Source organism: Pogona vitticeps, chromosome 4 (assembly GCF_051106095.1).
Source record: "Pogona vitticeps strain Pit_001003342236 chromosome 4, PviZW2.1, whole genome shotgun sequence".
Classification (NCBI taxonomy): Eukaryota; Metazoa; Chordata; class Lepidosauria; order Squamata; family Agamidae; genus Pogona; species Pogona vitticeps.
Genome location: NC_135786.1, coordinates 167,957,776 through 167,982,289, shown reverse-complemented (window position 1 = coordinate 167,982,289; position 24,514 = coordinate 167,957,776). Strand labels below are relative to the sequence as shown.

General features: G+C 40.3%; 1 protein-coding gene across 1 annotated transcript in view; it reads left to right on the top strand.

Moving 5' to 3' along the window:
- Positions 1–18,044, top strand: part of LOC110072915 (cytidine monophosphate-N-acetylneuraminic acid hydroxylase) — a 51,967-nt gene extending 33,923 nt beyond the window's left edge. Inside the window, exons 7-13 of the mRNA XM_020781654.3 lie at positions 1,137–1,274; positions 2,830–2,965; positions 5,179–5,322; positions 6,220–6,394; positions 9,672–9,788; positions 11,032–11,147; positions 11,818–18,044. Of these exons, the coding sequence (XP_020637313.3) occupies positions 1,137–1,274; positions 2,830–2,965; positions 5,179–5,322; positions 6,220–6,394; positions 9,672–9,788; positions 11,032–11,147; positions 11,818–11,899 (908 nt within the window). The 3' untranslated portion in view covers positions 11,900–18,044. The remainder of the gene's footprint in view (positions 1–1,136; positions 1,275–2,829; positions 2,966–5,178; positions 5,323–6,219; positions 6,395–9,671; positions 9,789–11,031; positions 11,148–11,817) is intronic.
- The last annotated feature ends 6,470 nt before the right edge of the window (positions 18,045–24,514 follow it).

The following is a 24,514-nucleotide window of genomic DNA, read 5'->3' as shown; positions in this document are numbered from 1 at the left end:
TGTGTTTTCCATGGGTATTGGTTTAATATTATTTTCTGTTCACTTTAAAGTGAGAAAGTGAAATAATAGTAGTCCTTTGTATAATTTAGCACATATGTCTTATTTTCCATTATCTTTTCTATTATCTTTCCCAAGGTTTGCTCTGCTATTTGTTTTAGTAAAGCAAAGCAACTCTTGCTCTTGTACAATTCAGAAGGTTTCCAATAAAACATGTAGTACTTTGAAACAACTCCCCCCCCCCCAATATACAGATTTTATACTATGATGAACTGACGTAATACTTTTGTGGTCTATCTGATATACAGATGCTGGTACAATGTGAGCAAAAAACTGCATTAAAGATCAGTTATCAGTGAAGAAAGCTTATTCCCCAAACTAGTTACATTGAACACTTGGGCTAAGACTAGTGTCATCCTTCTGAAATCAGCAAGAGAAAATCTTGATACCCTAGTGTCATGGTCTAGATCTAGGAGAGAATTTTGGAATATCAAGAAAAATTCTCAAAGGGAACCAAATGTGCAAAAGACCAACTTTGTATTCCTGACAAACAGCTAAAAATTATGTTGTATTTCTGTCCCCACCATCACCATGTGGTTCAACCTTATCTCACCAACACATCCTGTGATTCAGAGATCAGGATTGCAGAGGCTGTCCAAGAAAACCACAAGGAACACAATAATAGCAGGTATTGCTTCAGTAATGGCTAGGCCCCCACTGACCAGAGCTGTGTGTGGCTCTTCTGCCCCATTATTTTCTGATTGGTTATCAGTGACACAGAGCATATCCCCTGCAGTCAGAATGTGTGCCTCTGGTACTTTTTAGACATGCTGTTCCTGTGGCTCAGCTTAGTAACAACATGAGGCTGGTCACATCTACTAGCATCTCCAAATTCACAGCCTTCTCAAACAGTGCATTTCCAGGTGGTGGTGCCATCTACACTCCCACTTTAATTCTTATAAGTACTAGTGCCAGAATAAGATCCTCCTTTTCCTCCATGATATTACCCAATGTTGGCCTGATCTGACAAAAAGGCGGTTGGAAGAAACAAGATGATATTCTTGGATACCAGCTCAATGAACCATAGTGGGCAGCATCATAACTTCAGAAATCTTGGTTGCATTCTTTTTTTTCTATAGGGCATAAAATTCTAAATACAGTGGATTGCACCCGGCCTAATGGTGGAAGGCTTCCTGAAAAAGTTGACCTTATGATGAGTGACTTTGCAGGAGGAGCTTCAGGATTCCCTATGACATTCAGTGGAGGGAAATTCACAGGTAACAAAATAACAACACAGTTAAAATAAAGGCATTCATAATTATGGTGAAATAATTGGCCAAAAGGTCTATTCCAAGCCAACCTTCTCATTTAAAGTTAATGCACTCTTTTTAAAGTTAATACAATGAATGGTTGTTGTGGGTTTTTCGGGCTCTTTGGCAGTGTTCTGAAGGTTGTTCTTCCTAACGTTTCACCAGTCTCTGTGGCCGGCATCTTCAGAGGACAGAGCACAGAGTGCTGTCCTCTGAAGATGCCGGCCACAGAGACTGGCGAAACATTAGGAAGAACAACCTTCAGAACACCACCAAAGAGCCTAAAAAACCCACAACAATCATTAGATCCTGGCCGTGAAAGCCTTCGCGAATACATTAATGCAATGAAGTTAATGCACTCCTGCATGCTCATTGCTCAATGATTGATTTCTTGAGAAGCGTTCGTACATTTCATATGTTGTAAACACAGTGACCATGTATTCCACAACATGTTTTGCTGGCATGTGAGACGGTTGTAGATGTGTACTGAGGTAAAAACACTGAGCACCTCAGCAGGAGGGAGCATCGTGACTAGGCTAGGGATCTGGCCTTGTGTGAAAAACTACTCTATATATTTCCTTAATGTGTGCAGAAAGTCCCTTCACACACCAGCCAAACACATGAGGCACTATTTTTGGCCATTCCACACATCGGTGGTAGAGGAGAAAATTAGCCCCTCAGGCTGTTTCAGGTGCTTCACCTGTTCTTTCAGTCCATGGGACAGTCACCTCTACCACTACAATCCCTCAACTAGCAGCTGAATGGACGGCTGTCTTTCACTTAAAAATGTGAAGGCAACTTGAAATGAAGAGAAAGGTCTTTTTGTACTGGTGGAAATGCAAATGTCACTACTGCTAACTTTACTGGCCCAACTGCTCGAAATAAAGCAATGGATTTAGTTAAGAAGCTGTTGTTTCCACATAGATCTGTAAGAATCTGCACTGAGATGCATTTCAATCTCATCATTCAAGAAGTGCAACTACCTCATCAATATAAAATGACAAGTCATGTTTCCTCCTTTCTCTACCTCCTGTTTTGTTATGAGGAGTCAATTGACAGGCCAGATCTTTTTTTTAAAAAAATTGTTCCAAACCAATTCTGGAATCAATTTTTCTGACTGAACTTGCTCCACTCTGATCCTTCTTATGTTTTTCTTTCCTTTGCCTATAAATTTGTCTTAAGACAAACAACTTAAGTCCACATATCAGTCTGTATCCAGCTTTGGGTAGGAATATGTACCATCCATGCAGGAATCTTAGCTATGGAAATTGACTCCAAGCCTCCGTATTCATCTGGCCATTGGTTTTCAGGGATGCATCTAGGAGTACATCTAAAACTGCAGGCCTGAGTGTCTTCTGCCATGGAAGATTTACTGCTTGAGCATATTTTCTAATTTTCCCCTTCTGCTTAAAGATTGAACAGAGCTACAAAAACAATTAATAGCAAACATTAGCATTCTTGTAACTTTAAGATGTTTTCGTGGTAGCACCATCAAGATTTGGTAAATGCGTTGGTTTTTCAGAGGCATGGAAAGCCCAGTTTATTAAAACTGAAAGGAAGAAATTACTGAATTACAAGGCCCAGCTGGTTAGCGAACTGAAGCCAAAAGTCTTTTGCCCTTTTGCAGGATATTTTGTTGAAGCTCATCCTTCTGACAGGTACAGTGTTCTGATTTACTTATGGCACACTAAATTTATGATAAGTGTTTGTACAAATACTAGAAGGCCAAATAACTGTTTCAATATGATGGCCATCCCTATTGCCAACAAAGCATGATTGAGGATTGCTTCCAGTTTTGAGGCTTTTTATTACATAGTAAGTAAGCAACACGTGCTTCACCCTGGAGAGGGTGACATTACTTTTTTTAAAAGCATTTTTAAATCAAGTTTAGTGTGCTCTAAATCAGTGTAAAAAGTGTAAATATACAACACACGTGGAAGCACGGATGAATTTTACAAGGAATCGTGATTTTCTGAGCAGCAGCAAATCTTTTTACTCTTCAACCAGAAAGCCATTTATTTTAACCCAGTTGTGGAATCAGTTCATTTAAATCAATTCCCCATATGTGAATGCCTCTGTTGGCATTAATTTTTAAGGAGTCCTACTGCTGGCTAACTCTCACAGTCTTTTCCCCCCTGGCTGGTAAGCCAATTGGGATAAGCAAGTGCCAGCATATGTAAATGCCTCCATCAGTGTAAATAAAGATTGTCATCACCACCTCCCACACCAGCACTTTCCCTTCCCAACCTTTGCTGAAGTCTCTCTGGGTTTTTTAAGTTTCTTGCATCTGGTATAGTGAAATAACAGAATGCCACACAGAAGAAAAAAAAATAAAATAGACATTTCCTTGCAGCACTAATGGAGAGTGAAAAAGCAGCCCTGACTTCCCCTCCTCCTCCTGTCTCTAGTTTCAAAGGAGGGGAGGGACATCTAAAAACAAAATTCTCCAGCCTAGATTATGGGGGATGCTAAAACTGACAAAGCTTGTGATGGGGAAACACACACACACACACAGAGAGAAAGAGAGAGAGAGAGAGAGAGAGAGAGAGAGAGAGAGAAGAAAAGGAGCTGCTGGAGGAGAGAAGAAAAGAGAGATATCTGTCTCCCATGAGTGTATCAGGCCACAAGGAAAACTATTTATTTATTTATTTATTTATTTATTTATCTATCTATCTATCTATCTATCTATCTATCTATCTATCTATCTATCTATCTATCTATCTATCTATCTATCTATCTATCTATCTATCTATCTATCTATCTATCTATCTATCTATCTATCTATCTACTGTATGTGACATTCTGTTCTTTCACTATACCAGATGCAAGGAATTAAAACAACAATCAGAGAGGCAAGGGGTTGCACACACCAACCCAAAAACTATATAACCTTTACACCAAATTTGACAACCATATGACTTTACACCAAATTCAAAAGCTCAAATCCAGGATACAAATTATTTATTTAATTAATTAATTTAACCCTGCTCATTATGTGGATAAAAGATACTGCAAGCAAACAGAAGAGGTACGAGGAGTGACTATTTGGATAAAGCCCTTGTAAAAAAAGGAATGATGAGAATCTGGTTTTAGGATATTCTCTCCCATGAACTCAACTTGATGGCTCTCCATCTCCTATGGCATTGTTAGAATTCATGCACATGGAAATCACAACAATAACATTAACAATAATAGTAATATTCATAAAAATGTACAAAGACAAATAGGCCACAGATCGCACAATCTCTGGTGTCTATATACAAAAGCCAGGAATATGGGAAACAAACAAGAAGAACTGGAAATATTAGTTCAGGAGGACAAATATGACTTGATAGAAATAACTGAAACTTGATGGGATGTCTCCCACAACTAGAATACAGCAATTGAAGGATATAAATTATTCAAAAAGAACAGAAAGAATAGAAAGGGAAGTGGGGTTGCAGTATATGTAAAAAAATGTGCATTCCTGTACAAAAATACTGTACAGGAGGATGAGACTGGATGTTCAATTGAGAACATCTGTATCAATCTAGCTGGGGCAAAAAACAAAAGGAACATGGGAGCTAGAGTCTACTACTAGCCGCCCAATCAAGGAGAGGAGGCCCATGAAACTTTTCTTGTTAGAGCAGTGCAATAGTGGAACCAATTTCCTCAAGAGATGGTGAGTGCTTGAACACTGGAGGCATTCAAGAGAAACTTAGACAACCACCTGGCAGATATCCTTTGATCTGTATTCTGCAGCAAGCAGGGGGTTGGACTTAATGGCCTTATGGGCCCCTTCCAACTTCAGTATTCTATGAAGAAGCTTTCTACTTGTGCCATTTTTCCAATCGTACAAAAAAAAGTTGATTGTGTTTCTTTCTTTACCTAGCTATATCAAAGAAACTAACCTTAAAAATGATCCAGATGAGTTGAACAGGCTAATTGAAAAAAAATGTGGTGATGTTTTAACATGGACACCAAAGCCTGGAGCTACCTTGGATTTAGCAAAGGTTCTAAGAGATTCAACTGACAGGTAACCCTAACCTTTTAAAACATGTTTATTGGTCTTACACGATGATTTTTCAAACCTCTGCATGCACATCAGTGCTTTAATTCTGTTGATCTTGTGGGTGGTGGTAGTGGATAAGTTGAATCCCAATTGTCCCTTCAAACAGAAGGACTCCTTTCATCCATGGAAAGGATTGAAATGGAGAGGAAGTTCCTGCTGGAGTGAGCTAGAAGGATAACGATTGGTGATTCTTTATTCCTCTTAGCACAGATCTAGTAGAATGGATGGCATTCCCAGCTGATAGATTCTCTTTTTGCAAGGGTGCTCACCAAGACAACTGCTGATAAATTGCTCTTAATCAGGATGAACATTTTCAAATGCTTTAATCCGAGCCCTGTTGCCAAAAACTGTCTCTTCAGCTCCATGAAAAAGTAAGAAGGTGCTTTAGATTTTATTGGTCAAACCCAGAAAACACTTCTGGATTTAGTCAATACAGCAAGTGGTTCTGTTAGTAGGAAACTAATAAGTGAAGGAGGGGGGGGGGGCTCAGCTAACATAGGTGTTGTCACTTGCTTCTACTGATTGCATAGATTAGAATTTTAACTGCTGTGACTAATTGCACACTAATGGGCAGAGTGCAGGGAGAGTTTACAATGTTGTACAAAGGATTAACATGCCAGTATAGGTAATATCTCTTTCTATAGTAATAAGACAGCCAAATTTTAAGACATAAGACATAAGACATAAGAAATTTATTTGTCATTGCGTTCACAAGTGGGTGCAACGAAATGAGGTGCTCTTCCCCAAGGTAAAACTGGACAACACTACAAAATTACTAGTAATCAGATAGCATAAGGCTCAATTCCTTTAGGTAGGATGCTATTTGATCCTTCTTGCAGATTCTGTTTTTTTCTCTTTTAGTATAGGAATTATGAATCCTCCAGCAGGGACAAAAGTTTTCAAAGACTCATGGGACTTCCAGCCATACATAGATATTCTCAGTGCTGCAGTTGATGATGAGATATTTCGCTATCCCTCCTGGGTGAAAGAGTACTATACTTGGGCTGGATTTAGAGGCTACAACCTTGTGATAAGGGTAAGTTGATTGATACAAGTATTTCACAAAAGCAGGATAATGTTTATTCCTTCAGGGACAGGAATTCCACAAGAATTTCTATTTTTGTGTGCTTGCACCAAAAACAGCAGACTAATAAATGTATAGTACTGAATATGAGGAGGCAAGTAGACACTGCCCCACATGTCATCAAATGCCCGATTGCTTGGTCTCTGGTAATGTTGAGCATAATAAATGTATGAATATCTGAAATGTGGTAATCTTGATGCTAGGAACTACAGATTAATTTGGGGTTGTTCAAAAACAGCAATATATTTCCCTACTTTTTAGAGACTCATTAAAAAATGCCAGTAAAATGTAAATACCTGTTAAGCTACTTTGGCCATTACTTGCATTTGACCTTTGGACATTGTAGCAAGGAGAGCAGGTTCACCACCTGACCCAGCCATCATCTCACCATGAGGCTTTACTGGGCTCAAGTGCAGGAAATAAAAGAGTGAATGTAGTTAAGAAGTTGCACATAGATCTGTTAGGATGTGCACCAAGAGTTGTGGAACAAAAAGAACTCTTACTTCCAAACAGTCCACATATGATTTGTATGCTTGGAGAGAGAACATCTTACTTTTTCCAGGGCAAAAACTGAAAAGATAAAGAGAAAAAAAATGAGCTGGGAGGAAGGGAAACAAGAAATGACACAATTCAAGCAGAGAGATCAGTTTACTTAATCTCTGGCACTTAACTCTTTCCTCCCATGCTGGTTACCACACAGAACATCCAGTGTTGATGCAAACAAGGTTATGCCTAACTTTGCTACTGCCATCACCACCAAGAGTGGCCTGAAAGCTTTCTCTACTGGCACACAGCCATCACCTGGCTAGCCCAGATGAGGCATGCCAGGCTGTTGCTCTCAGAAAGAGCATTAATACAACATGCCTCCCCATCACCCAGCTACTAGGCAGCATCAGAAGCCAGGAGTGTGCATTATGTAAGCTGCTTTGGGCAATTTAAGAAAAGCAGGGCAGAGGGGAATGGGATGATGCCAAGAGGGAATGTTGGAGGAGGAAGGAACAGCTGCATGCAGGTGCTGTGAAGGCAGGGGCTCATTCTCCTGGATCACCAAAAATGGGCAGCCAGCAGGAGAAATGGGCACAGCCATACATCCTCTTACCAGCTGCTAGAGCACCTAGTCCTCACCCTTAGACAAAAACATTGGCTTTGCCACTTAGGGGGTCCCAGCCCATTGAGGCAAACCCAACTGGACTCCAAACTTCAGCTTGGCTCCTGCTCCCAGCCCTGGATCATCCTGAATTGAGGGTGCTCTGGCTGTGGGTTGTGTGGATGGAGAAGCACAACATGAAACATGAGAAAAGGCCTTTTGGTTTTTGAATTGGTGGCAGGGCATGGGTGCCACTCCATATTAAGAATTCCAGATCCCTTTCCTGGGCCTTTTGAGACATACAACAGGGGTCAACAATCCAAGCTGAGTAAAACCAAGGCAAAGGACACGAGAGCCTCTGGGCTGGGGACGGAGTAGGGGGCACTAAGCAAATGGAGACTTACCTATATGGTAAGTCTCCATTTGCTTACCATTTGTTCCATTTCCCCTCCAGTGAAACTTACTAGGTTTTGCTCAAGTTCTGTTTGAGTACATCTGCGTTTCCAGTGTCATGAATTTGGGATAGTCAGAGGCATGATTCCTTTGACAGGCATTCCAAAAGTTTGTTTGGCATTGTCAGCATTTAAAGAAAAAGTAAAGTAAACCACAGTGTGCTGTTTATATATTGCCCCATAGTGCTTAAAGCACTCTGAGTGATTTACAATTCATTTATACAGGCTACACATTACCCCAGCAAGCTGAGTACTTCCTTTAGATAGGAAGGCTGGCAAGTTTTTGCAAAATGTTTGACATTTGGGCTCCATCCGAAAAGCAACTGTACAGTTTTTAGGACTTCACACAGATGTGTGTACACAGAGACAGTCTGTATCTTCACACTTTCCAGTGGCATCTGATTTTTTTTTCTCCTTTTAGTTACAGAGTTTTAGATCAGACAGGCAATGCATTTTTTTTTTCAAATCACCACAACAAATTTTGGAAACCACTTTCCCAGGAAGGGCCCGCAAAACAACATAAAAATGTTGGAGGACTTGAGGGCTGCAGGCAGCTTGTATGCCACACCATGACACATATACATCTATCCTAATTTTCATGCTTTCTTAGCACAGCTGGAGACAGAATGCTAGATCAGCAATTTCTATGTTTTTATTTTTTAAATGAAAACCAGGAAGCCTTCACTTCAAAGATGGATGACCTCTTGCCTCAAATGTTTGGTTTCAAAAAGTGAAAACTGATTAAAAGCATAATAAAAATATATGTCAACAATTCCAGTACAGGATGTTTTTTAAAACTGGAAATAAACGGAGAGGATATGCAGAAGCTGAATAATCCAGCTGCTGGAGAGTCCTTGGACCTCAAACAGCAATGCTGGCCTTGCCTTCCACCCGGGATATCGCGAGAAGGGTCTCACGTGATCCGTAGGTGGAGGGGAAAGCCAGGGTGTTTAAAGGGCTTTCCCCCTCTGGAACGCCCTCTTCTTTTCGGGCATCCACCCGCCCGCCGTATTTCTAGTGTGAGGTATTCTGGTTGCCATTACGGGGCCGGATAGGAATTTTGGCCTTCATCCTGATTGGCCTGTGGATGGGGGAATTTTTGCCTATCCCACAGTAGAAGAGGGTTGTGGCAAGTCGGTGGAATTAGCTTCGGTCACACTGGCAGGTAGTGTGGAAAAAACAGGCATTTACGGTGGGTCCCGCTGTAATTTCAAGTAAGCCAACAGCACATCCTACCGCCTGGCACTGCGGATTGTGCGATTACAGTGCCTGCGGCGGGAAGATGCGCTGGGCCACTTCCAGACTAACAACCCTCAAATAAAGGGGGATCAAGGTCTGGGGGTGTTTCTTAGTGGCCAGCCAGGTTCCTGTGATCCTTAAGGTCGCTGGAGCCTGGGGCCGGGGACTCGCCCTTTCATTGATCTAGGAGTATTTAGATACTCACGTCATTTAACTGTTTCCGCCCTATGGCAGGCCCCTCTTTCTGAATAAAAATTTGGAATATGAATGTATATTAATAAAGTATGGCCCGTATTTTAACCCATATCAGTGTCTCGCGTTTTATTCCGGAGTTGGGAAGGCAATAGGTTCAGTGACAGCATAAGGAATCTTCACTTTGTTCATTATGGGGGAGGGTACAGAAGGCTATTTGAATATTTCTTTACCTCTTCTTCTTGATATTCCATGCTAGGTGATAGAAACGGATGACGACTTCAACCCTTTTCCTGGAGGCTACAACTATTTGGTGGACTTCTTAGACCTATCATTTCCAAAAGAGAGACCAAACCGTGACTGTCCATATGAAGAGGTAACATTACTTGTGTGTAATGTTAGTGTATGAGAACCAGTGTAGTACATTTAATAAAGCATTGGACAAGACTCAGGAGAGCTGTGTTCATACCACCACTTGAGTGTGGGAATTCATTTATGGAGGGGTCACAATGGTAAAACTGCTCCTTGAATATCTCATATGTGGAAAGCAACTTGAGAGCAAACAAAAGCAGCAGCAGCAGCTACAACATATTACTGTATACATTTACATGCTCTCCAAAATATTAATTGCTTGCTAGCTGTCTTGAAGTAGCAGAGAAAGAGAAAGCTTAAGGGCTGTATCCTCACTTAGGTCTATTGGGAAGGGAAACACTTTTGCACATTTGTGTGAAGATCAAAAACACACAGCAGGAAAGGAGAAGAAAAAATGATATGGAATAAATTTTTAAACATGTGTACTTCAAATAGAATAGTCTGTTTCTATGTAAAATCTGTGTAGTATGTTAGAAAAGGTAGTTCTGTACATTCCATAGGACTGAAGGCCGAATAAATGGGCATTCATAGGGCTGAATTTTGTGAAATATTTTGTTTGTTATATAGGGACTTCAGGACTTAACAGTCATTCCTTTCTGCTTATGAAGCTCATGCAAAGAGGACAGTGTTCTGCCCCATCCCTGGCTTTCATCACCCAGATTCTATACATGGAAGTCAAAATGTCAGAAGCAGAGATCTTCTGCTGTCTGTGGAAACTTTGCACATGAGTCCAGACCTTGATTTTCTGTATGAGCCCCTACAGACAGTGGAGCTCTCTCTTCAGACCTGCAACCCCTGTGCATGCTAGGAGGGTAAGAGAAGTGAGAAAGAAGGGGAGCAGGGCTTAAACATACCCTCCTTCAAATGAGATAAGAATGACTGAAAAAAGACTTGGGTAGTTACATTGTCTTTACTCACCAACAGAGAACCTAGCTAGAGGCTTCTGGAGAGATAACAATAGAAAAACAGCAAGCTTCCAAGCCAGAAATCCAGCTCCCAAGCTTAGAATCTCTGTTCCGTGGAGATCCAGGGCCAACATCAGCCACTGCATTCAACATGGAACATAGACGCTCTAGGATATTGGTTAAGGTTCAGTATTCACAAATCCTGGGTCATCTCATTGTTAGGTTTGCTTCTGGCTTCTAAATTTGAACAGTTCTTTGGGAATATTATAAGAATGCATAAGAATTGGCACTTGATTTTGCTGGACTGTATACAGAGTTGTTGTTTGGGTTTTTTTACTATAGATCAAAGCCCGAGTTAATGTTGTGAGATATACAGTGAAGCATGGGCTGCTCTGGGATGATCTTTATATAGGATTCCAAACACGGCTACAACGTGACCCTGACATATACCATCATCAGTAAGCTCATTATTTCTGTTGTTGCTATGTTAATTACAAGTTATAGCACTTAATTGATGGTCCACTCTCTTCTTATTTCCTTCTAAATGGTTTAACTGGAAGTTATGATTATGTCTGTTGTACCTTTTGTAGATAGATAGATAGATAGATAGATAGATAGATAGATAGATAGATAGATAGATAGATAGATAGATAGATAGATAGATAGATAGATAGATAGATAGATAGATAGATAGATAGATAGATAGATAGATAGATAGATAGATGGATGGATGGATGGATGGATGGATGGATGGATGGATGGATGGATGGATGGATGGATGGATGGATGGATGGATGGATGGATGGATGGATGGATGGATGGATGGATGGATGGATGGATGGATGGATAGTAATTTGATCAGTATCACGTTTTTAACACAGAAATATATCCTTTGTTTTAAATAGTGTTCTCTGTCAACTGACATGTTGACAGTTATAATATGAAATATGCAAATTTCCATTACAGATCTACCTGAAGTGTGTAAGGTAGCATATTATCCTGCATTTTATTGTTTCATAACCACATAAGAACATATAAACAGTAAATGTAGTCATATAAATCCAGGCTAGATCTAGCAGTGTTTTCTTCCTGTCAGTGACTATTTTGTTTCATTTCATTTTTTTTAAGGTTTTGGAATCATTTTCAAATAAAACTTCCTCTAACGCCACCTGACTGGACATTTTTCTTGGCACAACATGACAAAATCTGAAGGAAAGATAAAACAGCATTCACTATTGCTGCCAAGAAAGAAAGTTGTTATTAATGTCCTTTTCCATCCTCAGAGAGCATAATCAATACATAGTCTGATACAGTAACTGAATAATTGTTATTTCCTTTAAAATAATGATTTAGAATCCACACACAGAGAGAACATGAAACTATGAGCTTTCTACTAGTATAATGTGAAGGTATGTGTTAAACTTTTTAAACTTTTCCAATGAAATACATTCCAACTTGATTTTATGTCTGTTGCTTTGTGTCTCCTATTCTTTGTAAGATGGAAACAAACACTTTAAAAAAAAACAGATTTCATAAAGTTTGTCTGTTTCCATAATCTGTTTTCATGAGGTGGCTGTAGACATAGTGGCTAGAAAGAGTATATTAATTGGCTATTTTCATGCTATTGAAGGGTGATCAGTTTGGAGGCCATCTTGATTTATGCTTTCAGTACATTCTAAATGCTTAGATTTTACAGTATTATATTCAAAGGAACCATTGGAGTTTTATTTTCAACCTTGCATGCTGCTGTAGTTTGTTTGACTGGGAGAGATTTTTCTGGGCTGGGATGATCCAGCACTAACAAATCATTCCTTCTAGCCTTTGATTTCAAAAGACAGCACTGCCTCTCTGCTGGGTGCATTTTCCCTCTCTTTAGTCTGTTGATCATTCATCACTGCTAAAATGCTAGCACAAATGAAGAAGGGAGTGGCGTGATTCATAGAGCAGACACCTCTTGCAGTCTGTGAAAATACGCGAGTCATTATGTATTGTTGTACATAACATGGCAATGATCCAAATGTTATCTGGGCACTTAGTCATTTTCTAACCCCCTGAGATGCTTCATTTAATTTGTTTTATCTGTTGTTAAAACCCCGCAGATCTCAATCTAAAATATTCAGCCATTGGTTTTTTTTGTCTGCTTCATAGAACCGACTCCCATGGAAATATTTATCACTGGCACCTGGATGCAGGGGTGGCTCTAAGAGACTGTAAAGGAGTGGGTTCAGATGTGGAGATGAATTCAGCATAGCTCTTTGTTTGCATGAGACAGTACGAACAAACACTCACAGCAAGATGCCATATATATACTCAAACCTTCCCCCAAACACCCCCCCAGCACTCAATCCCTCAATAACCACACAACAGTTAAAAACTCCCTTGGCCCATTGCTAGTCTGTAGTAGTAACTGGCTCAGCAAGCTCAGCAAGCAGTCTATCCAACAAAGGATCTTTGCCTGAAGCTCCCAATACATTACAGAGACTATATCTGGAAACCATCTGTTTTTCTGCAAACCATCTCTGTCGCAATGTAACAATAATGCATTTGTAATATATATTCATTTTTTGTTCATTTTGTTCATACCTTGTCTTTCTCCTTAAAATTGACCCAAGGCAGCTTACATCATTACAAGACAATATTTGAAGCTGAAACCGTATGTATGCAAATACTTAAAAGGATCAAACAAATACCACTTTACAAAATGCTAAGCAAAAGCAATACCAAAAATGCATTCAGAACAGTGAGGCACAACAATCCACTTAAAAACCCCACTCAGGCAGGCAGGCAGGCAGGGAATTTAAAAATTAATTTCCAAAAAATCTAAATTATTATGTTTAAATATCCCTATTAGAGAACAAAATGAAATTAGAAAAGCATCTCATTTAGAGTTATGTTATTCAAGTTTTAAATACTTAGGAATATGGGTAACAAAAAAAAAATCTTTGCTGAAAGGACAGCAAAGATGGGACCAGCCTGGCCTCCTGTGGGAGGGAGTTCCAAAGTCTAGGAGAAGCAACAGAGGAAATTCTGTTGGGGAGCAGCAACAGAAAAGTGGTGGGACTGAGATAAAGGCCTCTCCTGATGATCTTAACGACTGAACAGGCTCATAATGGGAGATGGTCTTTGAGGTATCTTGAGCCCAAGCCATTTAAGGCTTTATAGGTTAGAACCAGTACTTTGAATTGTGCCCGGAAATGGATCAACAGCCACCTGAGTTGCTATAATGGGTGGGTTATGTGACCCTTGTGACCAGCCCCAGTCATTCATCTGGCCAGTGCCTTTAGGACCCGCTGAACTTTCTAGATACTATCCAGAGGCAGACTTATGTAGAGAGTGTTACAGTAATCCAGCTGGAATGTAACTAAGGCATGTGTTACTGGGGCCAGATCAGACCTTGTCAGGAATGAGTGCACCTGATACACTAGTTTTGATTGTGCATTTGCACTCCTGGCTATTGCCAAAACATGGCTATCCAGGCTCAGAGATGAAACCAGGTGCACCTCCCAAGCTGCACATCTGTGTTTTCAGAGTGAGTGTAATCCCACCCAGCACAAGCTACATCCCTATTACTTGATCTGCCTTTCAACTGACCAGGAACACCTCTGCCTTGTCTGGATTAAGTTTCTGTTTATTTTTCACTCATCCAGTCAATTACTGTCACTGATCTAGAACTGAGACAGCTTCCTTGGATGTAGATGGCAAGGAGATACACAGTTGGGTGTCATCTGCATACTGGTGACACTGAACCCCAAAAGTCTAGATGGCCTCCCCCAACAGTTTCATGTAAATGTTAAGTAACACAGGAGACAAAACAGATCCCTGAGGGGCCCTGCAGGCCAGTGGCCAGGGTGTTGAAAAGGAATCTCCCAGCACCATGTTCTGAGTTTTCTCCTCAAGGAAAGACTGGAGCCACTGTTAAACATGCCCCCAAGTCCCGTCCCAGAGAGCCAGGCCAGAAAGATGCCATGCTTGATGGTACCAAAAGCCACTGAGACACCCAGCAGAACCAACAGGAACACACTTCCCTCTATCCAGTAGGTCATACAGTAAGGCGACCAAAGTAGTCTCCATCCCATAACCGAAGCCAGATTGAAATAGAGATGATCCATCTCATCCAGGAACCCCTACTTCATGACCTACTTCAGCATCTTGCCTAAGAATGGAATGTTAGCAACTGGTTCCTAATGACTCAGTATTGTGGGATCCAAGGAGGGCTTTTTCAACCATGATCTTACTATTGTCTCCTTTAGGCATATTGAGATCCTACCTTGTTGCAAAGAGCCATTCAACACTCCTCCTGCCCACTCAACCAGCCCCTTTCTGACAGCTTTTATATACCAGGAAAGGCAGCAGACATGTGGTAGCCTTCACCTCTCCCAGAGTTCTGTCCATATCATCAGGCTGCAGAAAACTGAAACTCATCCATTAAAACAGGGCAAGTGAGATAAAATTATTAATACATGTCATACAGGATCAAAGTAAACAGATCTGCATGATTGGGTATCATGGATTTTTAGCAATAACATGTTTAAATCCCACAACATCATGCACAAATAATCCAGAATACAGGGCCCAACACAGATTGCCAATTGCAGGTTTAAAGTATGAGTTACCTATTTTCTAGACTCCCATACATTTCAGGTGTTCAGAACGAAGACTGAGCATTGTTTTCTCAGCCTGTTGTACACCTGGTGCTATTGATACTCTCAGAAGACCAATCACCTCCTTGCAACTAGTTACCCCCTTCTGCAACTTCAGCTGCCTCATCTATTACAGGACCCCAATGGTTGCTAAAAGAAAATGCTTTTTTCATCTACCTCAAAGTAAAGACTCATTTTCATTGGTCTTTATAACTGGCACAGTAAAGAGAATTAAGGCTTCTTTGTAGAGTAGCCTTTGATATTCTTCTCCATAGCCTCTCCCACCTTCTTTTTTGGAAGATCTACCGTAGTACTCCTTGGATTTAAAATTACCTCCCCACTAGTTGTTTTCTCCACTGAATGCTTCCTCATCCAACTCCCAGAAGGAGCAAAGCTCAAAGGAGGGGGCATTACAGGGTACATGATAGGGGACCTTTTATGTCTTGAATATGAGCTGTTTCTTCTTTCCTCCTCCACCTGTGCTGTAGGGTATGTACATTTGGCAAATTATGAATTGTCTGGCTTGATTAGACTACAGTGGGGTCTCTACTTAAGAACGTCTCTACTTAAGAACAATCCAACTTAAGAACAGCTCCATTTGCTAAATTTTGCTTCTACTTGAGAACAGAAATCCAAGATAAGAACAGGAAAAAAAAACCTTTCCTGCTCTTTTTTTAACCTTAGGTCATCTTAGGTTAAAAAAAATTCTCCCCCTCGTGGTAGAGTACGTATTAACCAGCTTTGCATTAGTTCCTGTGGGAACTAATGCTTCAGTGTACGAACACACCTCTACATAACAAAAAAACAGCCAGAACGGATTAATTGGTTTTCAGTCCATTCCTATGGGAAATTTTGCTTCAACTTAAGAACGTTTCAACTTAAGAACACCATTCCAAAATGGATTAAGTTCTTAAGTAGAGGTTCCACTGTAGTTTCTATGGACGGAAAAGAGCAGATACAGATTAAATGGTTTTCAGTGCATTCCTATGGGAAATGCAGATTCAACATAAGAACATTTCAACTTGAGAACCACCTTCCAATACGGATTAAGTTCTTAAGTAGAGACCCCACTTTATTCCAAAGCAGCCCACACCCGCTTACTCCCTGTCACTAGTGTAGCCACACCCTAAGTCTCCTCTTGCTGAGCTGTATCTCTTCCCTGACTTGATTTGAAGGGGTTTTATTGCCAATTTTCTGGACTATGGAAAACACCCACTTTTGTCTTTCCATGTGCAACTCAGTTTAATGCATTTTTAAAAGTTTTGGATTTATTTCCATATTAAACTTATGTTGACAACACTCAACTGGAAGTCTTTCTTGGTGCAACACTAAAGAATCTGAAGTTAACAATGGAAAGGATTTCTATGTGTAACCAATAAACAGGACTGTTGATAAAACTGATCTGCCATAGTTATTTAATTATTGTTTTCTTTATATGCTATTTTGATCTTCCTCTAAAATGATGTACAGTCTGCTTCACACAGACACACACTTCTATCATTACTATCTCTCTGTACTCCTGTTCCCTCTAAGTACCTATAAGTAAGCGTGTATGAAATAATACAGGTTAAATATCCATTTCTGCCTCTGGTAAACAGGTGTTGATCTGCATTGCCTTGCTTGCAGCTTTGTTGCAGTAACATCTTCTTTGGTTTCTCATTCCAGACTTGAGCAGCTTAAGTCCATACAGGCCCTTTTTTCATTTGTAATCAGTCAGTCAATCAGTCAATCAATCAATCAATATGCTGCTGGTTAATGAAGCCTGGTGATTGTTTCATATAGAGTTCATCTGTAATCTCTCCATGCAAAAATGTAGTTTTGACATCTACTTGACTTGCATCTTCCTGCAAGCTGCCACACTCAGGAGCATTTTTATTGTGCTGTGCTTGAAAACAGGAGCACAGATTTCATCAAATTCTTCTCCATATTTTTGTAGAGTCTCTTTTGCTGCTAGCCTTGCTTCGTAGTGTTCTAACTTTCCAATTGCACCACCAGGTTTCAGCACTCAATGGCTTTCTTTCCTGGTGATAGCTCAACAAGTGTCCATATCTGGTTCTTGTGCATTGGTTCAATGTTTTCCTTTGCAACTTTTCTCCATCTGGTGGTTTCAGTTGCTGGCATCTGCTCAGTCTCCTCCCAGGTTGCAGGCTCATTTCTCCATGAAGACTTTGCAAGGTAGGACCGGCAAGGAGCAGGTACACCTTTGCTGGGTTGTAATGAATGCCTGATGGCTTGCTCTGGAATGTCTTGTGGCATTTCATTCAGTTCAACAGCCTCAAGATCTCCATCTGTGTCCCTTTCTTTTAGTGTACTTCTCTCAGCTTGTGTGTCATCATTTTTTTGATTCATATCTGGTTCAGGTTGTGGAGGGACTGGAACAACATCTAGAACAGGTCCAGTGTACTGGGCTTCTGTTCCTCTCTTGTCAGCTTTCTTTCTTTCATTAAAATGAACAATATATCTTACGCTGACTTTACCTGTTTTTAAGTTCACCATTTTATACCCTTTTTAGCAAGATTATAACCTAGCAAACTTGTGTCTTCCGTTACAGAGTCCAGTTTGTTCATATTCTGTTTTGGTTTATAAGCATATGCTAGGATCTTGCTAGTTCTCCACAACTGGCACTTACTATCCCAATAATTCACTCAGAGACACTGTTAAGATCAAAAGACTTCCTTCCATTTACTCACAATTATTCATCGCTCAAAAAATAAACAGCATTCGCTAGCAAAATAGTGGCTGGTTACAGTACATTAAACAGAGCTTAACTGCTTAACTAGTTTCATGACTGGCTAACTATATATGCCTTGCTCACTGACTACATAGTTCTGTTTTTAGACTAATTAAAAAGATTGGGAGGAAAAAGACATGAGTTGAGAGGTTTGGCCCTCTTCACAGTTCTGAAGCAAAGAAGGAACAATTGATCGCTGCCAGGCTGATTTAAATAAACCCCATGTCAGGAATGCGTCTCCTGAGAGAAGTCATTCTACTAGGGAAAGGAGCCAAACTCTAGTTCCCAGCATCCACCATCTTTGCAACTTAGACTGGGTGAGATCTAGTAGGTCCGTGCATGGGCAACTATGGGCAAGCTTCTGACCCTAGATTTCCAGTTACTCACTTATTTGAGCTTAAAACTCTTAGCTGTGTATTTTGGTACACAGTGTACTTTGGCACACCAGCCTTACCAGGTAGGAGACCCAAATAACCAAAAATACCAAATGAAGCCCTTGTGGCCAAGGCGCTTCACTTAGGCATGCTCATCCTTGCCCCCAAGAGTCACACTGGGGTAAAATATAGAAGATTTATTTAAAAAGAGTAAAAGGTCGTAAAACAAAGAAAACATAACAAGTTACAATTGTACTTGTTATATGCAAAGCATCTCAGTATTAAGTAAGCTTTTGCAAGCCTTTCCCATAAAACAATAAAATACTTATTAGCTACCAGCTTTACTACTTAATTGCTGGCTATTCTAAGTTACCATAGCTAAGTCTCTGATCCATCATCGAAGGCTTTAAACCTGTCCTCCATCTTCTTCAACTTACACTTACACACCAATGAAAACTATTGTTATTATGTAGGAATTTTCTTTGTGATCACCTGGAAGAACTGTACTTTTTTTCTGCCCGTCAGTGATTATTTTCCACCAGCGATTATTTTAGTTGCTATTTTATTCTCTGATTGACATTTCAATACAGCAAGCCCTTGAAAAAGACCTGGGAAAATAGCAACACAGAGAAGTTTGAAAAGTTTTGGTATCGCACAATACAAAGTTTTCTACAGACAATTTGAATGTCAAAGTGACATTTTTGGGTGTGACCTGGCTCAGCAGTTTCTATTGCTACTTTGTAATTGAAAGTTTCATTTGCTACAGTAATATTTCAAAGCAAACCTATGGTGAGAAAACATGCTGGTGTTAAGATATTCTTGGATGAAGCTACTTTTCTAGAGTGTTTCCATTTCATGAGAAGGATCCAATTGGTAGAAATAAAACAGATTAAAATTGGCTCAAATATTTTAAAAATAGACCCACCACAATGCTAAAGCACAATTAAACAACAGTGTGGGCAAACAATTTGAAAGCACATTTTATAAAACAAGTACAGCATTGTCAATGATAATTTCCAGGCCTGAACAAAACAAGGTGTGTGTTAATGAGCAGCCATACTGTACAAGTGTGCAAGAATGTTGAGTCATTATGACTCATGGATGATGTAACATCTAATGTGATTGGTCACATGCAGATGTGTATATGTATATATATGTGAAGCTATACAGAAGATGTATTCCAGATTTGTGATGATTGCTATACTGTTATGCTGACAGACTAAACTGCTATATATATCCTGTAAATACACGCTGGTGTTGGGAGAAGCTGCCTTTGTGAGTTATTTGGACTACCTGGACTGACCAATACTCTGCTGATTCTGCTGAATTTCCGCTGATTTTGCGCTTAACAAGCATCCACCCATCAAAAGTTTCTTCCTTTGCAGCTTATACTAACAGCCTCCTCCTTATCTTCCTCACCCAGAGGCTTATAATATAACTCTTGCAGAGTTCTGAATTTCTGGTAAAATACCTTTTTGATACACAGTAGAAGTGCAGAGACTCGCAGAGGAGAATAGCTACAAGTCCCCCTCAGTCCACCCCTTTCACAATAACTGGCACTTAAAGTCTCAATAACTCATTCTGAGACATTTGTAGAAGAAGGAGTAAGAAATATTTACAGTATTTATTTACTGTTGCTTGAAATTACAGTCTTAAGTATATTACTTTCTTTACTGCATACATACTTAGCAACTGGTCAAACAGATCAGCAAACAACTGCTACCAACAGACTAAAGAGTGGCGGTGGCAGAGGGGCAGAAGCTCAGCAGAGAGGTGGGGCTTTCTTTGAATCCAAAGGCTGGAAGGAACAGCCAGAGAGGTTAGCAAGTCTTTGGGTCTGAGTCTCAAGTCCAAGTCTTTGGTCCCAAGTCTAGATTATGAATCCAAGTCTTTGGTACCAACTCCTGAGTCCCAAGTCCCAAGTCCCTATTTTAAAAAAGCTTCCACCCCATCCCCAGATAAAAAGGGAGAGAGTGGGTGGGTTCTGAGTTGCAAGATGAGTCCAAGTCATTGGAAAAAAAAACTCTGTGTCAAATCCAAGTTGAGTGACCAGTGTGACTTAAATCCAACTTGACAGCGAGTCCCGAAACTGAAGTCCCCATCCCTGGGAACAGCTGGTTAGTGCTGAATAGATTATACACTCACCCTAGCCCAGAAAAGCCCCTCCCAGTTAGACAAAACAGACAGCAGGCAAGTTGCAAACAAAACTCCAACAGTAACATACAAGTGAAGCCATTGGCTGAAATCCAGTAGTAAATTGCAGTTAGCATATGCCTATGAAGCAAGATATTGATTCACCCTACTGATTCCATGGGCCTGCTTTGCTACCATTAAATTCCAGCCATTATACAGTAACCTGTTTCATTGTTCTTACCTCCCTTTCCTGTGTAACCACAGGCAGCTCATGACTACAGCAGGAGAGTGATATTTCTCTCAAATTTAGGACTGAAGTAACCTCTCTACTCAGTTTATGTAAATATAACTGTTTTTTAAAAAATTTTGTTTTTATCATATGAACAAAAGAAAGAAACCATACCCGTCAGCAATCCTAATTACCAATCCTCTTTTATCCCCAGCCCACATACACCTGCTGTTACGTCTCCATTATAAAGGTAAATGTTGTGTTCTAAAGCACCTGTGAGTGACTTATGAAAGAAACAGTTGCTGCCTACAGCTCTAATTAAGGAAATGGCTCTTGACTCATGTACAGTTCCTTTTACCTTCTTAGGCCTGCTTTATATACGGGTGTCAGCTAAAGAAAGAGAGGAGGAGGCTGGAAAGAGGAAGAAAAGAATAAGAAAGAAAGACACTAAAAAGAAAGAGGGAGAAATGCTAGGCCTCAGTTACACAAAATTACATTACTATTCACGTGTCTGACCAGGGTCATCAGGGTGCATGGAATTTGAGGGTGCAATCAGACAAGGCTTTAGAACATATGCCAGCCACTGGCGAAATGTCAGGAAGAACAACCTTCAGAACACGGCCAAATAGCCCGAAAAACCCACAACAGCTATTAGATCCCGGCCATGAAAGCCTTCGGGAATACATCTTTAGAACATACTTTGGAGTGCTGACAGCACAATCTAGTTTGCTGTATTTGATAGCAATCACTACAAAAACCAGCCTGACCTTGTTCCATGCCCTGTCCAGAACTTTTTGATCCAGTGGCAGGACTGCTCTCTTTTTGTGGAGCAGTCTGGCACGATCAGGAGGACGAGAAGGAAGGGTCTGCTTTCAAGGAGCCCTTTTAACATTGCACCCTGGAAGCAAGTCTTTCTGGCATGATAAAGTCCAATTTTTATGTCCTTGGCTGATCACATCCTTATAGAATAAACTAAGGTTCTCAGAAGCAGGTCTGTCTGGTGAGATACAGCCAGCTTACAAGGAGAAAAGTAAAGGTGACTGCTAGGATGATCAGGTAAAAAAAGAAGTCAGTACCTGTGTACCTCTAAGAGGGATAGAGAAGAGGAAATCTCAGTAGGCATAGGTTGTCGGCTATTAAAAGTGTGGGTGCCCAGCCATCTTTTGTATCCAGCTGACCTAAACCTAAGAGACATAAGCAAAACTATAACTAGTGCAGTGCCCTATTTGCCACAGTGGGCAACCAGATGCTCATGAGAAGCCCACCTGCAAGACGTGAGTGCAACAGGCCAATCACTTACATCCCACAAGGCTCAGGAGACGCATCCCTCCATCCCCACATTGATCCCTTTTTCTTACTTAGACTGAACTGCTTTTGAGATTTGAACACCTGCTGATGTAGTTTATAGAGATACTTTCAGAGCGGTTCCCAAATCTTTTTCTTTTCACTATAATGAAAACTCTCTCAGTGCCCTCTATGGCTTCAGGTTATATACGAACAAATTAAAAAGTACTACTTGTATTAAAATCTTACACTATTGTGAGAAGAACTGTTTATTCCTATTCTCTGCCTTTTGTTTTCTAACCAAACATGTCATTTCATCCTAAACACTATTCAGTGTTTGCAGGAACTTTTGTGAGCAATTTAATCAAAAGCAGGTATAACACTGGTGGTCTCAGTATTTTCCCTTCTGTCTGGATGCTGTAAAGTTAATCTCACAATGATTAGTGTCTTTTCTTTTGTTGTTGTTGTTGTTGTTGTTGTTGTTGTTGTTCCAGCTGAGGAAATGCTTTATTTTGTTCTGGGCTTTATCCCAGGATTGGAGTTTAGCGCTATGTTGCTTTGAATGGGCTGCTCATTTCTGCTTTAAACATTCCTGACTGGATGCTTTTAATAACTGTGCATGTAATTTTAAAAACAGAAATGCTCCAAATGGCAAAGCTCCTGCAGGGTAGTACATTTCTAACAATTCTTTTAACAAATCTCAATAATTTCCAAAAGAAATGTGGCTTTTTGCAGGGCAGTTTGGACAGGAATCTCAGCCAGCCTTCTTTCATTCATGCCAAGTGATGACGAATGGCAGTGCAATTTCCCCCTGTACCAACAAACCCTCATTCAATGCAAAGTTTGGTTTGGTTTTTTTTAAAAACCCTTGCAAATGAAAGTTAATCCTCTTGTCCAATAGTTTCTTTGCTTAGCTTTCTCAAGTTTTCCTGTCTCTAATACCATTCAATTATGTTGGCATGCTCTTGGATTTGATGACACATTTCCTCATATATAATATATATTCTCTGAGATCTTTTATTATTGTGGTTCTGAATAAGCCTGAAGCTGCTCAAACAAACAATTTTTTTTTGTCAATTTGCTGACCTCTACTGACTCTAGTTTCCTTTTAACCAGCTGACTCAGTTTGGGGAAGTAAGCAATTATAGGAAATGTCCTCTGTTGCAGTCAAGTGCCCAAGACTCTTGGCTCAGCTATGGACTGCTCCTAAGGGAAGGATGAAGAGGCACTGCCAGATGTTAAAGGGGATGCAGAATCAATCTAGGGATTTCAAGAGCACATTGCATACTCTGAATTGCGAGGGGATGATAATTTTGGATGGCATAGGGGAGATGGATGTTCTACCATGCATAACAAGACTATATTAGCTGTGTGTTTTCAACTTACAGTGGTGCCTCGCTTAACGATGTTAATTGGTTCCAAAAAAATCGCTGCTAAGCGATTTCATCGCCAAGCGAAACGCGGTTTCCCACTGAAATGCATTGAAAACCAGATAATCCATTCCAATAGGAACAAATTGCTGTCCTTAAGCGAAAATCGCAATAGGAAAACGCAGTTCCCCGATTGAAATGTATTGAAAACTATTCAATGCATCTCAATGGGGGAAAAATACAACAACAAATTTAAAAAGAGTCAGAACAAAGTCAAAATTGGTTAACAAAGGGTTCATTAAGTACACTTTATGATTTCAAACATTTTAAACAGTAAACTTTAACTATAAATAACAGAAAAACATTTAAAAAACAGCAAACATGAGGCTGTTTAAACCATCGTTAAGCGAAACGTCGTTGTTGTTTAGTCGTTTAGTCATGTCCGACTCTTCGTGACCCCATGGACCAGAGCACGCCAGGCCCTCCTATCTTCCACTGCCTCCCAGAATTGTGTCAAATTCATGTTGGTTGCTTCACAGACACTGTCCAGCCATCTCATCCTCGGTCATCCCCTTCTCCTCTTGCCATCACACTTTCCTAACATCAAGGTTTTTTTTCCAAGGAGTCTTCTCTTCTCATGAGATGGCCAAAGTACTGGAGCCTCAGCTTCAGGATCTGTCCTTCCAGTGAGCACTCAGGGTTGATTTCCTTTAGAATTGATAGGTTTGTTCTCCTTGCAGTCCAGGGGACTCTCAAGAGCCTCCTCCAGCACCACAATTCAAAGGCATCAATTCTTCAGCGGTCAGATTTCTTTATGGTCCAGCTCTCACTTCCATACATCACGACAAGAAAAACCATAGCTTTGACTATGCGGACTTTTGTTGGCAAGGTGATGTCTCTGCTTTTTAAGATGCTGTCAAGATTTGTCATCGCTTTCCTCCCAAGAAGCAGGCATCTTTTAATTTCGTGGCTGCTGTCTCCATCTGCAGTGATCATGGAGCCCAAGAAAGTAAAATCTGTTACTGCCTCCATATCTTCCCCTTCCATTTCCCAGGACGTGATGG